The sequence below is a fragment of the Oxyura jamaicensis genome, chromosome 7, assembly GCF_011077185.1.
Source record: "Oxyura jamaicensis isolate SHBP4307 breed ruddy duck chromosome 7, BPBGC_Ojam_1.0, whole genome shotgun sequence".
Lineage (NCBI taxonomy): Eukaryota > Metazoa > Chordata > Aves > Anseriformes > Anatidae > Oxyura > Oxyura jamaicensis.
The window spans coordinates 13,643,368-13,656,690 of record NC_048899.1 but is presented as its reverse complement, the minus strand read 5'-3'; the positions used below and the strand labels follow the sequence as shown (position 1 = coordinate 13,656,690).

Sequence of the window (13,323 nt, the reverse complement as noted above, 5' to 3'; positions counted from 1 at the left end):
AGAAAGAAAGAAAGAAAGAAAGAAAGAAAGAAAGAAAGAAAGAAAGAAAGAAAGAAAGAAAGAAAGAAAGAAAGAAAGAAAGAAAGAAAGAAAGAAAGAAAGAAAGAAAGAAAGAAAGAAAGAAAGAAAGAAAGAAAGAAAGAAAGAAAGAAAGAAAGAAAGAAAGAAAGAAAGAAAGAAAGAAAGAAAGAAAGAAAGAAAGAAAACAACACCCCAATCTGCTTTGGGTTGTCATGGGATTGCAGCAGGTGTAAGGGCCATTCTTACTCCCACTACCCATCCATCTGCATTGTTTGTGGCTGTACTAAATACTGACCCTGCCCTTGAGGCATCTCACCAGAGCTCTGGAGATCCTGCAGTGAGCTGGGAGGCATGAGTCCCTGTCTGGTCACCTGAAAGTCAGCTGGGAACACAACAGAAAAATTGCTAATATCCAAACACAGACTGCAAGCAAGTTCCTTATCTTGGTATGGGTACAGCCTTCTTACGAGTTACCTTTTCTACCTTGAAATGAGATTTACCAAATACAAAAAGGCAGCTCTGAAGAATTATCAAAACATATTGCTATGTTTTTCTTATTTCCAAACACTAAGTAACATTTACATTACAAGGAAGGAAGCCAAACTATGCAACTGAGTAAAAAGGAGAATTGCAAACAGCAAATACATAGAAAGTTCAGAAACAGAATTTATTCTAGTGTTTACCCCTATTCTAATATTTCAAGAAGACTGAACACTCTGACATGAGCTGAGCAGACCCTGCCAGCCAGACTGTTTGATGTTGCCTTGGCTCTGTGACAAATCCAGTCTATACAGGAACGCTGGCATTGTTTTCTGATCAAAGTGAGCACTAATGGCATTAAACCTGAGCTGTGGTCTGATATGTTTTCCTCCCTCAGCTGTCATTTCTCTACATTACTACCAGCTTTCACGTGAGGCATTGCAGTATGACCCTGCTGGTTTAAAGCATGGATAGACCTGTATTTCATATAGTAAGCACTGATTTTCATATATATTCTCCTACACTTGGTAAAGAGACAGGAGACTGTGAGTATATTATGGCATTAAAGAAATGGTTGCTTTCCAGGTATGTAATTTTCAGTTTCTGTTGGCTTTAATGATACTGCAAGAGAAAGAGGAAGCAGGAGAGCTTTTAGCAATTTTTGGATTAAGCTCTTCTGCAGCATGACAGGTAAAAGTGTCTTTAAAACTAACCACATGCTTACATCCCTTTTTTAAAGGATAGGGATTGAGCAACTGTAGCTATAGCAGGACATGACTGGGTTTCCTCAGTAACCCGTACAGGCATCCTGCTTGGGATGAGACACTGCAAGTTTCTGTAGTTCTGCCCACTAAGATGAGGCTCTGCTCTCAAAGATAGTAAAACGGTCTTGTAATTTCAAATAACAGTAAAACCAATTAGATATTATGAAATCAAATATCAGATTCTCAGAAAAAAAATATAGCCCAATTAATGGCAACAACCACTCTTAACGTAAATCGCTTCATAACTTGAGTCTCAATTTTTCTAGTGCTAACTTATCTGCTGCTATGTGACATAATCCACAATAAAGCACTTTACAGAACACATACAGAAAAAGTTGATTTTTTTTTCATCACTATGTTGTTTCACAAGCCCATGATGTCCACTGCAATCATTATTGATGCTGTCACAATTCAAATTTATCTTTTGCTGACTTTGAAATTATATATGATGCCAACCAGAGTAAGCAGGAGCAAATGCACCAATCAATGATCCTATGGTCTTGATATTAGCTCCTGCAGTCACATCTGCCACCTGCCTGTAAATCATTTAGTGTGGTCTGGCATTTACTCTCTCCTTGGAAGCAGGGAAGCCAAGGAGACTCTTCTTAAAATTTTGAAGTAGTTGTCATCTCCAAATGCTGTTTTAAATGACTTATCCTTAGTAGCCATTCCATCTTCACTTTGTAGTACAATGGCCCTTACCTACATCCGTGAAGACAGATTCCTCTCAATCTGTTGTAGACATCAGGGATGAATGAGAAGACTTAGAGGAAAATGACTGTTTTAGATCTATGTATGGCACAACTCAAACAGAATTTATTATAAAGTTTTGAAATGTCCAAAATCATTTTACTCCCTTCTGGTTTCCAGATGGGTCTATATCCAGAATGCCAGAATACCACAAAAATGCTACTTTTTTCATGCTGCAATCAAGAGCAGATGCAACAGAAGGCTACAGAAAAGACTGATTCTCAGAAAATTCCTCTCTGATTTTCAAAATAGAAGAAGTTTAGGTAATTTGAGTAAACTTTGCATGGGCATCCGAACATTTAGAATTGCACTGGGTCATGCATTCCATTCCCTTGGAAGCGTATACTTCACTATCTGTTCCTAATGAGGGAATTGGAGTACTTCAGTGGGTAAAAATCAAGGGACGGTATTCTAGTTTAGTCCAGTTCTAATTTAATATTTGTCTTTTTACAATATCACTTAAATCCTCTGCTGCTCAGTTTTCTCATATATTTAGAGAATCATGCTTCTAATTAAAATTGTGGGAGTCTCAAGTTTTCACCCTTACTACCATTATTTTATTGACTGTAAATACGAGCATTAATGAATTAACCATTGTTTGGAGATGAATCATTATTTGTTATACCATTGAACTCTATTCAAAAATCAAGTAGCAAACTAGCAGTAGGAATTTAATCTGCAAGTTAGCAGGAGTCTCTAGGACTTGCTGACTCCTCTGAAAGTTGAAGGTATACAATAATTTCAGAAGTTGCCCGGCACCTTGCAAGATCACACCCATAATGAATTTATTTACTATTCATACTCCCATTGTAAATCTATAATCTGGCTTTCCAATTTGGCTTTGAGGATCTTGTATTTGGTGGGTTTACATAGCTACATGTGCATGCTCCTTTCAAAACACTTGCCCGTATCAAGCATGCCATATGGAAACACGTATGCACATACTCATGCATAAACAACATGAAGGGGGGGAAGGTGCTTATAATTTTGTTATTTTTGTCTTACTCTGTATAAAATTAAAAAAAAAAAAAGACAAGATTTTAATTTAACCAAAGAACCTTAATCAATACTAGTTTCCCAGTACCTAATAAGAGAGGATAACGTATCAATGAATAAACATAACTGAAAAGGATGAATACTAGCTCTTGGGTTTACATGGAAGTTTACTGATACTTGCAGCAATCCTGATAATAAAAATGATTTATTTAAAGATTTATTATGAACATTGCAGGAAAGAAGATAACAGACATGCACCACTTTGTTTACACTAAAATTTCCTGTAAATTAAAAAGAGTTCTTATTCTCTGTTTGGTTTTGATTTGGTACTCTACCAAGTATCTGTTTATAAAAGGAAATATGACAGTACAAACTGTACAAAGTGAATTGCAACAGAGATTATCAGTCAAGGTGAGTTTGCTTTAAATTAAGTCCTAGCAACACAGGCACTGTATCCCATTAACCTAAGGAAAGTCAGTCTGAGGCAGATCTTTCATGCATCATTACTGAGAGCTGAACTGCCTGAAACATGGGCCAAAATGCTACTCTCCGAACTGGGATCAGCATTAGCCCTGCAGCAACTGCATGGGTCACTTGCAGTGTTAAAATAACCTTAGCCATATGCCACACTTGAACATCCCTAATCTGGGCTATGCTGCAATGATCTCAACCTCAAGAGCAGGGTTCTTTAAATGCTTCTCTCAGTGCATTTCTCAGGAATTTCAGCTACTGGTGACATTAATCAGACTGGGAGACCACCAGCACACTGCAGTAAGAGGAGATACCAGTAGAGCTAAAATGGTTTAATTTTACTGAGATACCAGTGCATGCAGCAATGATCTAAAAGATACATCAGTGAGAAAAAGCCTGAACTGCTTTTTAAAGAATTAAGAGTTAAGGCAGGAAAATAATGTTGCAGAGGGTTATATAAAAGAAAAGTTTGATGTGAAGTAAAATAGGTAATGTGTTTCAAATTATGTCTTAAGAACTCAAATTATGTCTTAAGGATCATGTTTACTCTCCTTGTACATACAACAAAATGTAGGAGAGTATAAAATACTGAAATAATTGCCATTATCTGGAGGCCAAGATTTACATAGATTCATGTTTTTACTCCAAACTGTTCTATGGTCCATCATTTAATATTTAGTGCTTTGAAATTAATGCTGGGTTTTTAAAATCATGTAGTTCATTAACTAACCATTTTGCAGACAATCCCAAATACACAAATTCAATACGTTAGAAAATATGCTGGCACTTACCCGGGGGCACATGCTCATTCATGATGACGAGTGATGCTGGAGTAGGCCTTCTTTTCCTGATCTGTAACATGCACAAATCATGAGAGTCATCAGGGCCCACCAATCACCCCACACCCAAAGCAAAGCAAACAATCCATCTGATGTCCTCCTGACTGTAAATCAGGCAAAGTTAAAAAAGAAAATATGTAAAGGAACAGCAGCACATCGCTGTCTTTCTGACTGCTCTTCTGGACTGACGGTGATCAGGGTCATGCGGCTGCTTGTATATGGAAATCCAAAACACTGGGATTCTTGAATAAGTTTTTGGACATCCATTGCTGATGTGTTTTGGTTATATCTTAAAATATTGGCATTTAGCTTTGTTTCAGGAAAATAACTGCAGTAGTTTGTGAACTTACACATTCAAATTGCTACTGCTGTTATAGCTCTCACAAGCAATTATGAATATGATTTTTTTTGTAGCACACTTGAGAGCTGACATTGCATATATGTTTTCTGATGAATTTATATTTCTAAACTGTGGCCAGAAGTGGTGTTATTGTTCTCTAACTAAAGAAAATAATAGTCAAGACTTTAAAAAGAATGTTTCCAAATAGCACTAGCTTAGATATTTACCTATCAATATGTAATTCTGAATAGAAATTATATGCAGTTCTTCTTATTCAAAATTTATTTGACTAAGGTTTTTTGTTCCATTAACACTGATTGAGCTACATGATATTGGACTACCCTCCTATAATGGACATATTTGCATTGAAAGTTGCTACACTAAAACTTCCAGGCTATCAATATTCTATTGAATTTAAGAGAGAGATTGAATATTTCAGCTAGAAACCACACTGACACAAGTGCTCAATGTCAGTGCATTTGTTCTTTTTTAATTGCTGAGCTCTGTAGTGAGATGGGTTCAAATTTTGCTTTCAGAGGTGTAAATGGAAAATTACATCATCAGGCTTAATGGGGTTATTCCAGATTAGAGTAAATGTAGCTGACAGCAGAATTTACTAATTTAATTCCATCACACCTACACAGTATAACCAAATAGCACTTGGAATTAAACTCATAACAACAACAAAATGATTACCCGTAAAAACTAGGCAGAATTTGTGGCACAGCATTTCAAAAACCATGGGAATTCAGTGAAATCCAAATGCTACGATTCTTAAAAATTTCAGAAAAAAAAAAAAATATCAGAGCACATCCTGTTTGATTTCAATGCAGGACTTTTCACAGACGTCTTATAGTTCAGAAGTACCAATGGACAAAATGAAAACCTGCAGCAATTCTTTCCAGCACTTCATTCAGTGGTCACTCACAAGCCATCACTTTCTGGCAAAGGCTCACATCAGAATATTCAGGAAACAAGATACCTGTCCTAAAGGTGCCAATACTTTTGTCATTAACACTGAACTGTCAAGGTTATGCTATTCCCCTGGTATCATCTAAAACTAGACTTACAAAAATAGAAGCAAATGTCGAGAAGTACTTGCACTGAGAGAAATATACTGGGTGACCTAATTACAATTTATCCAGATTTTCTCCTAAGCTTATGTTTGTCCTTCTTTATGTACATCTATGCATAGCTGTACATAATAACCACGTGTACAGAAAAACATATTTCCTCCATAGACTGCCGTAATGCTTTATATATATTACATATATCTGTGTACGTGTATGGGAGTCAAAACCTAAAATAGTATACATATTAATCTCATACATACATAATTCTACATCCAGACATATTTCTACACTTACGTACATATTTTTCTAATATGTAAAACATTTTAGCAATGATATAAATAAGACTATAATAATCATGTAAAATACAGGATATAACTGAAGGGATAAATTGTGCAAAATGTAACTCATTTTATCATGTTAAAATCAATGGTAAATAAGCTGTCTTCTAACTGGACTGTGCAATATGTCTTATTAGGTATCTATTATAAACTTCACGTTTTGCTTTATATAAAAACAATCTTCCTAAGTTGATTGAGAATGTGTATTCAAGTGGAGCGTTTGCATTAGAGCACAAGTCTAGTTACAGGAACAGCACAGAAAATATATACTGAATAAACCTACCTAAGATAAAGAAGGCTTATTCTGGCTGGAGAATATATCCAACTGTTTTTTTGCATGTATCCAGAGAGTGCTATAACCTCCAGAGCATTTGGTCTGTAGTTAAGCTACTATAAGTTGGAAAAGCATTTAGGCCATAAGTATGACCTGTTACCACCCTACATCTTGCACCCATTCTACCCCTTTCCTTCAAAACCGTGAGAGCAACTTGTCTCCTTACCTGCTCAGCTGCTTCGGGATCTATTTGACTCTGAAACAGTGGCACAGCAAACTGGATCTTTTTAGGGCTGTTGGGCTCCATCACAATGCTGAGGTGAGGCAGGCGAAAGCAGAGCCTGGAGCGCCTGAGAACAGAGCCTCGTTCTGCGGCTCTCCCCGGCGCCCTCCCTAAAGCCACGCTGTGTGCTCCTCAGTAACAGCTGTAATTCCCGACTTAGCAAGTGGATCTGTGTGAGCTGAGCAGCTCCCTTATTCCACATCCACAGAGATGCTGCTGGCTTGACTATTTTTTCCCCCACTCCCCTCTCCCCTCTCTTCTCCAGTCCTTCAGATCCTCTCAGCACAAAGCTAAAAGGAACAATAAGCTAATTGTGTACCAGTTCACTTCTGCATATGCCAAGCATTCACTCAGAAGCTAATTGAAAATGCAATACTAGCATTGCATGGCCTGGAGCCCTGGGATTTGAAAGAGAGGATCTCTCCACCGTACATTACTATCTGGCTGCTCAGAAGTGCAATGCAAGCTCCCTCTGAGTATTGCTGATGGGCTCTTAATTATTGATGAACACAAATCAGGAAGTTTTCAGATTTTGGGGGTGGAGGTAGCAGGAGGGGTGGATGCAATAATTCTGTCTCTGTTACAGTGTGCCAGAACCGCTCTCCTCTTCTCACGTATCACACAACCGCCTTTGCTCTTCCAAATCCTTTTCTAAACCTCTTCCAGGAATTTTTTTTGATGATGATGCTACATAGATGCCTACACTTTCTTGAAGAATATCTGGCATGCTAACTGCGGTTTGCACCTTAGACTAGTTCATATTTAGACTGCAAACTCTTCTGGTAGGATCCATCTCAGATAACTTCAGCTACTGAGAAGTTCCACATTTAAGCCAGCAATCTGGGTTCCCGACAGCTTGACACATCAGAGCATGTTTTGTTCTGTCCTGCTTAAGTGCAATATAGCATCTACTGGAGATAACATTTTATCTCTGTCAACCCTAGAAAAAGTAAAGATGGCTCAGCCTAGTCACTTCGCTTTTAGAAGGCTACAATTCAGAGTCCCAAATCCTACTTTGGGGTACAAAACCCGTGCCTTCTTTTAAGACCAGGAAAATAATTTGGTCAATCATACCAGTAACATTCTGGTGAATCTTCTTGATTTTCACTTTTAATTTCATCTTAATGAGAAGTATATGAAACAATATACAGTGACCATTACCATAACCTACCCATTTGCTCAGAGCTCCTGACCACTGCAAAGCAGCACAGCAGAGCTCCTGCAGCAAAGGTGCTCTTGATGCTAAAGCTGGGTCCCTGGACAGACAATGCTGTAGGCAGGTCAAAGGACTATGTTGTAAGCATAGCGCTAAGCCCACAGCCAAAGAGCATTGGGTCAATATCCTGGTAACCATTACAAACAATTGGAAAGAAAGAAAACAAGGCAAGTCCTGACTGGTATGGCACTTCGAAGAGTCAGCTTTATCTGGGATAAGGCTACCTGCAGAGAGCAAGTGAATTTTCACCAGCTTTTTGGAAGATCTGTGAACTCTCTCAGTAGAAATACAACCAGTCAGGATGAAGAGCAAACAGGTAAAATGCACAGAGAAGAGTAACTTGAGCCTGCTCTGACAGACTGCAGTAAGGAAACAGAGAAGCAGCAGAATTCGGAGCTGAGGCTCTGAAACCAAAACTCAAAGGAATTTGGAAACACAATTCTGGTCCAGGCCACTGAAAGGATCAAGGATTTTCACAGTTCATCACAGATTTATTCTAAAGCCACTGAGTATTTCCCCATCTGTGCCAGTAGGGGAGGTGGGGAAAGGAGTAGGGATCATGGGTAAAAATAATGCACAGGCTGTGCACAGCAGAATAAACCTGAAAGTCAAGGTTTGGATTCATACAAATGAAAATAGTTAACACATTATCGGAATACCAGGATATGTCTGAACAGAGGCAAATACACAAGCCAGTTAGTTTATGAAAACCATGTCTAGCCCAGAAGGTGAGAATATACTAGAAGTTAAAGGCCTGGTTGACTCAATGATCAAAAATAACTCACAATGAGGGCTGAAATTTCTCTCCTCATCCATCTCCTTTGTACCAGTGGCTTCTAGCTGATGGCAAGTAGCTGGAAAAAATGCCAGTGACTTAACTGACAACTTGCTTGATGCTTTGTGTTGGTTGGCACAAAATTTTTTGAGAGCTATGAGGAAGCCGTGGCTTACAGCAGATGTTCAGAGATCAGAACAGAGACATGGAGCTCAGCACTGCACACCCTACCAAAAATAACAGGCTTCATATTCTGCTGTGTTGCTTTTCTCACAAGAGTTGCTCCCCGGACTTTCATGAAGTTGAAGTTTGCAAAGACACCACTCATAAATTGGAACTTATTTTAGTTATAACTTTGACTTATTTTTCCATATATCCATTAAAGCAAGGGACTGAAAAAGATCACTTGAGTGACTGAATCTGTGGATGTTCTTTTCACTGAAAAACCACCACATCACAAAAGTGAATTACGTATATAATATTCTTCAAGTATCTCTGAATCTGAAAGAATTGTCCTTTTCCTGAGAGGGTAAATGAAAACAAATAAATAAATAAAATGCAATTAATTTATACTGATGCTGTCTTCCCACATCTTTTCTTCAAGCTGCAACCATTTAATTTGCCCAGATACCCCCCTATTCAGAGATGTCTCCCTTAATTAATGCAACTGTACAACTGGAACTGCAATGTAGTAGAAAGCTTTCCTTTACTGAGCTGTGTAACAAGTAGCATCCACCTGTTTTTTTGATTAGTAGAATAGATAGGAACTCCTATCAGATAGCATCTGATAGGACAGAACATGTACGATGGTTAGAGACCAGAGTAAATCAGCTCAGGGAATGTCTCATTGCTGGTGATTTTCCTGACAGATTTATTGTGATAGTTCAAGTGCATTAACTTAGAATCGTAGAACTGCAGAAAAATCTTAGATGGAAGGGACTTCTGGAAATACCTGTTCCCACATGCTGCTTGAAGTAGGGCCTGAGATCAGGTTATCTTAGGCTCTCTCAAGCTGATTTTGGAATATTTTTAGCACTAAGGTGAAATGCTCACCTTAGCTCTACTTACCACAGCAAATGAAAGAGACACACCGAACAATGATGCTCAGTGTTTCTTAAGATTGCTTTTAAACCTTCACTGTTCCTACAAAGACTAATCACAAAGTGCTTTCCATAGATAGACAATTAGAGGCAGAGCACAACTGCAGCAGTTCTGCTGGCACAGCTCAGAGCTGACAGTGAAGGAAGAGAGGTCCAAGCAGCTTTCACTATGGGCTATCAGAGTTGGGGGAGGTTTTCAGGACAGTCTAATTATACAGTCTCACAAGACCTTCATGAGCAGACATGCCATTAACTTGTAGATGTCTATCACAGACGAGCCATCTATTGTAGATATCTATGAAACTTTGTGTATAAAATTATGCTACAATTACAGCTATAGGATTACAGGCGCTATAGTTCTCATTACAAAAGCTTAAAATTTCATTCACTAATGATAAAGTCAGGTCACATTCAGATAGTGAAAGAATGTTACAGCATTAAATGGCTGACAGGCTGATAGAGGTGGTTCAGCTCTCAACTGCTGGACATTGTGTCTAGAGAAATCATGTCTTGAAGTTGTTGCTAGCAATAGTATCTGAGAAACAAACTCAACAGCTGCTTGAAGAAAGGAAGCAACAAAGCCACTCCTTGTCAGGCTGAGAAGGAAGCCAGACAGCGAGGGCAGGACAGGACCGAGGGACAGGTCCCTAACGGACTGCCAGGCCGCAGGGAGAGGCCTAGCGGGGACAGGCCCTCCAGGCCTGCAATGTGGAGGTGCCTGCCCCGGCCGCTCTCCTCTCTGCACTCCTTTGCAGCTGGCTGCCCAGCTGTCTTTATGTGCCTTACAACAATAAAAGTATTTTTTTAAATAGTAGAAGAGACATATTTCAGGGAGCAGTCGGATATAGGCTTTCAGGATTACTGCATCAGCTTACTCTTACACCTAATTTGCAGCACTGGATGTCTCCAGGCAAAATGTGTTTGCATTTTCTATAGACTGCATCATAGTCTGGGGAAGAGCTGAAATGCATTTAAGTACTGCCAAATCCTTTTAGCTCATCTTCTGTTTTTAGTGCACTCCCCACAATGTTTCAAATTCCTTCATGATTCAGCTAAAACTATCATGGAAAGAAAAATAATAATAACTGTCTAAGATCTTTCCTTTCTATGTCATTAACTAGGTTCTGGTATGAACTGCTGTCATGATGAGCTATCAAATTATTCACAGCTCCTGCCTGAGATATTTTCCCTATTGTAGAAGGAGAGGATTATTATTATTATTTTTTTCACAGCCAACGACCCAGGCTGCTGGGAAGGGAACTCAGCAGGCTCTGCCCTGCGCTCCACACCATTTTGGCTGTGGCTGCGATCTGCTTCTCTGTGGTGATCAGGGACTACTGCAGCACCAACCTGGAGAGGAATGAGACCTGGAGCTGCCTGTGAAGGTGCTAAAATCAGATGCAACCCTTCCAAGGATAAGCACTGGCATTTCCAAAAGGGTCCTGAAAACTTCCTTTCAAAATTGTTAAATACAGGTGTTGCTGTTGAGTGGGTGGCTCCCACTCAGCCTCTGGAAACACAGTCAGATATTGATATGCAGAAAATACAAAAGATTTAAAATCTGTACATGTGGGGCAACATAGCGCAGAACACGTCTGTCTTGTGAGCAGCAAGTGCTGCTGCAGGCAGATCAGGATGGAGAACCAAAAGCATTGTTGATCCTGTGACTGCTCAGAGGGACATGAAGTGAAAGCTGTTGGCCTACTAACAGCGTAACCCAAATTTCTGTTGGCAGTACGTGTCCATCAAACACCAGAGTTGGTCAACATTAACTGTATACATAAGAACTAGATATGTAAAAAATACAGCTATTTTTATTTATAATTTCTCTTTAGTTGAGATAATCACTCCTTAGCAGTGTAATTGTAATCATCATCAGTTTAAAGTTACCTTGACTTGAGGATGTAAGAACTGACGCTATCAAGTCAAGCCTTCCTCTGGGAGTCACAGCTCTCCTGACTATCAAGTAATGTACAAACATTTACTGGTAGGTGCTGACCGCTGCCATCTGTGGAATCAGCGCATCCAAAACATAGGAAATGGGCTGTATTAATGGGACATAAACTGATTAGACAGTCAAAAGATCCATGTCTAATATAGACTATAGTTCAATAGTGCAGAGACTAACATTCTGGTAACAGGTTTACAGAGGTATTTCAGCAGGAAGTCATGCTAGAGTTCAATTCCTTACCAAAGAGAGGGTAAATCTAATACATTTTTCAATGAACAGAACTACTGTGGGCAGTTCACACAGACTTTACAATGAAATTACATTACCTTCTTTTCATATTAAATCTTTAATGCAAAAGTTGTCTGACTGTAACATTGAACTAAACAATTGAAATATAAAATTGAATTTCTACCATTTATTTTTTTTTTAAAAAAAACAAAAGTTAAATTATAGAGCACAGGGAAGCTGAACAAGGAACAAACTTCTATAGTTTCAGAGTCTGGATTAGAAATCTCTGCATACAAACACAGGCTGCTGGGATGAAAATGATTGATGATTTTCATCAAAGGGGCTATAAACTCTCAGTATGCCAAATTCAAAATATATTTTTAAAATTCTGAATTTTGAGTTTGAGATTTACGTTTTTTTTTTCTTTCTTGCCTCCTCCTCCATCTCAGCCCAACGTGGGCTTAAATTTTGGAACTCATCTCCACAGGATTCTGTGGCCACTAAAACTGTACATGTGCTAGAAAAACAATTAAGAAAAGAAATCCATCAACTGTCATCACTGTCCAGAAAATCCAGAGCCACCACATGCTGAAAACTGGGAAGGTAGAGACACTCCTCGCACTCCACTTGAGATTTGGCTCTTCCCAAACATATGCTGTTGGTCACTGTGAGAGTAAAGATACTGAATGGCCTGGACCTTGGGCTTCATCTGCTATGGCTGCTCTTATGTTTCTAACTGCACTCTTAACTCCAACTGTCTCATGAGCCCACGCTGCTAGACTCCTAATACTCAGCAATCATCAATCCCTTTGCTGAGATTTTTTTTCATCACTTATGTCAGCAAGAAAACATGCCTATATGTAAATTTTCCTGTAACCTCCCCAATAATAATAATTAAGATATTAAGTATATATTTAAAACTTGCTTTTAAAAGCAATTTCATCCTAAGCTTTGTTTAATATGTAGCACAGGAATTGGCCTTCAAAATGACCCCTCTTGTCTTGTCTTTACACTTTTAAAAGAAAATCTAAAGCTAATTTGTGTAGAAGCTTTCTTACAAAAAAAAAAAAAAAAAAGACTAGAGTTGTTACAAATAACTAATGGAAAACAGAACTGGTTTAGAAACCAGAAAGACAACAAAAAAAAAATCTATGTTATTATATAACTCTTCACAAAGTTTGAAAAAAAATATACAATAGGCATCTGTACCAAAGATACCACAGTAGGCAGAACAGCTACTCACCCACTCTGACAATTCTTTCTTTCTTTCTTTCTTTCTTTCTTTCTTTCTTTCTTTCTTTCTTTCTTTCTTTCTTTCTTTCTTTCTTTCTTTCTTTCTTTCTTTCTTTCTTTCTTTCTTTCTTTCTTTCTTTCTTTCTTTCTTTCTTTCTTTCTTTCTTTCTTTCTTTCTTTCTTTCTTTCTT

The 13,323-nt window shown here is 38.4% G+C and overlaps 1 protein-coding gene across 1 annotated transcript in view; it reads right to left on the bottom strand.

Moving 5' to 3' along the window:
* The window catches only part of PPP1R1C (protein phosphatase 1 regulatory inhibitor subunit 1C), a 47,769-nt gene extending 40,699 nt beyond the window's left edge, over window positions 1-7,070 (bottom strand). The window contains 3 exon segments of the mRNA XM_035331288.1: window positions 4,274-4,334; window positions 6,573-6,728; window positions 6,730-7,070. Coding sequence (XP_035187179.1) covers window positions 4,274-4,334; window positions 6,573-6,728; window positions 6,730-6,831 — 319 coding nt within the window. The 5' untranslated portion in view covers window positions 6,832-7,070.
* Window positions 7,071-13,323: the final 6,253 nt, after the last annotated feature.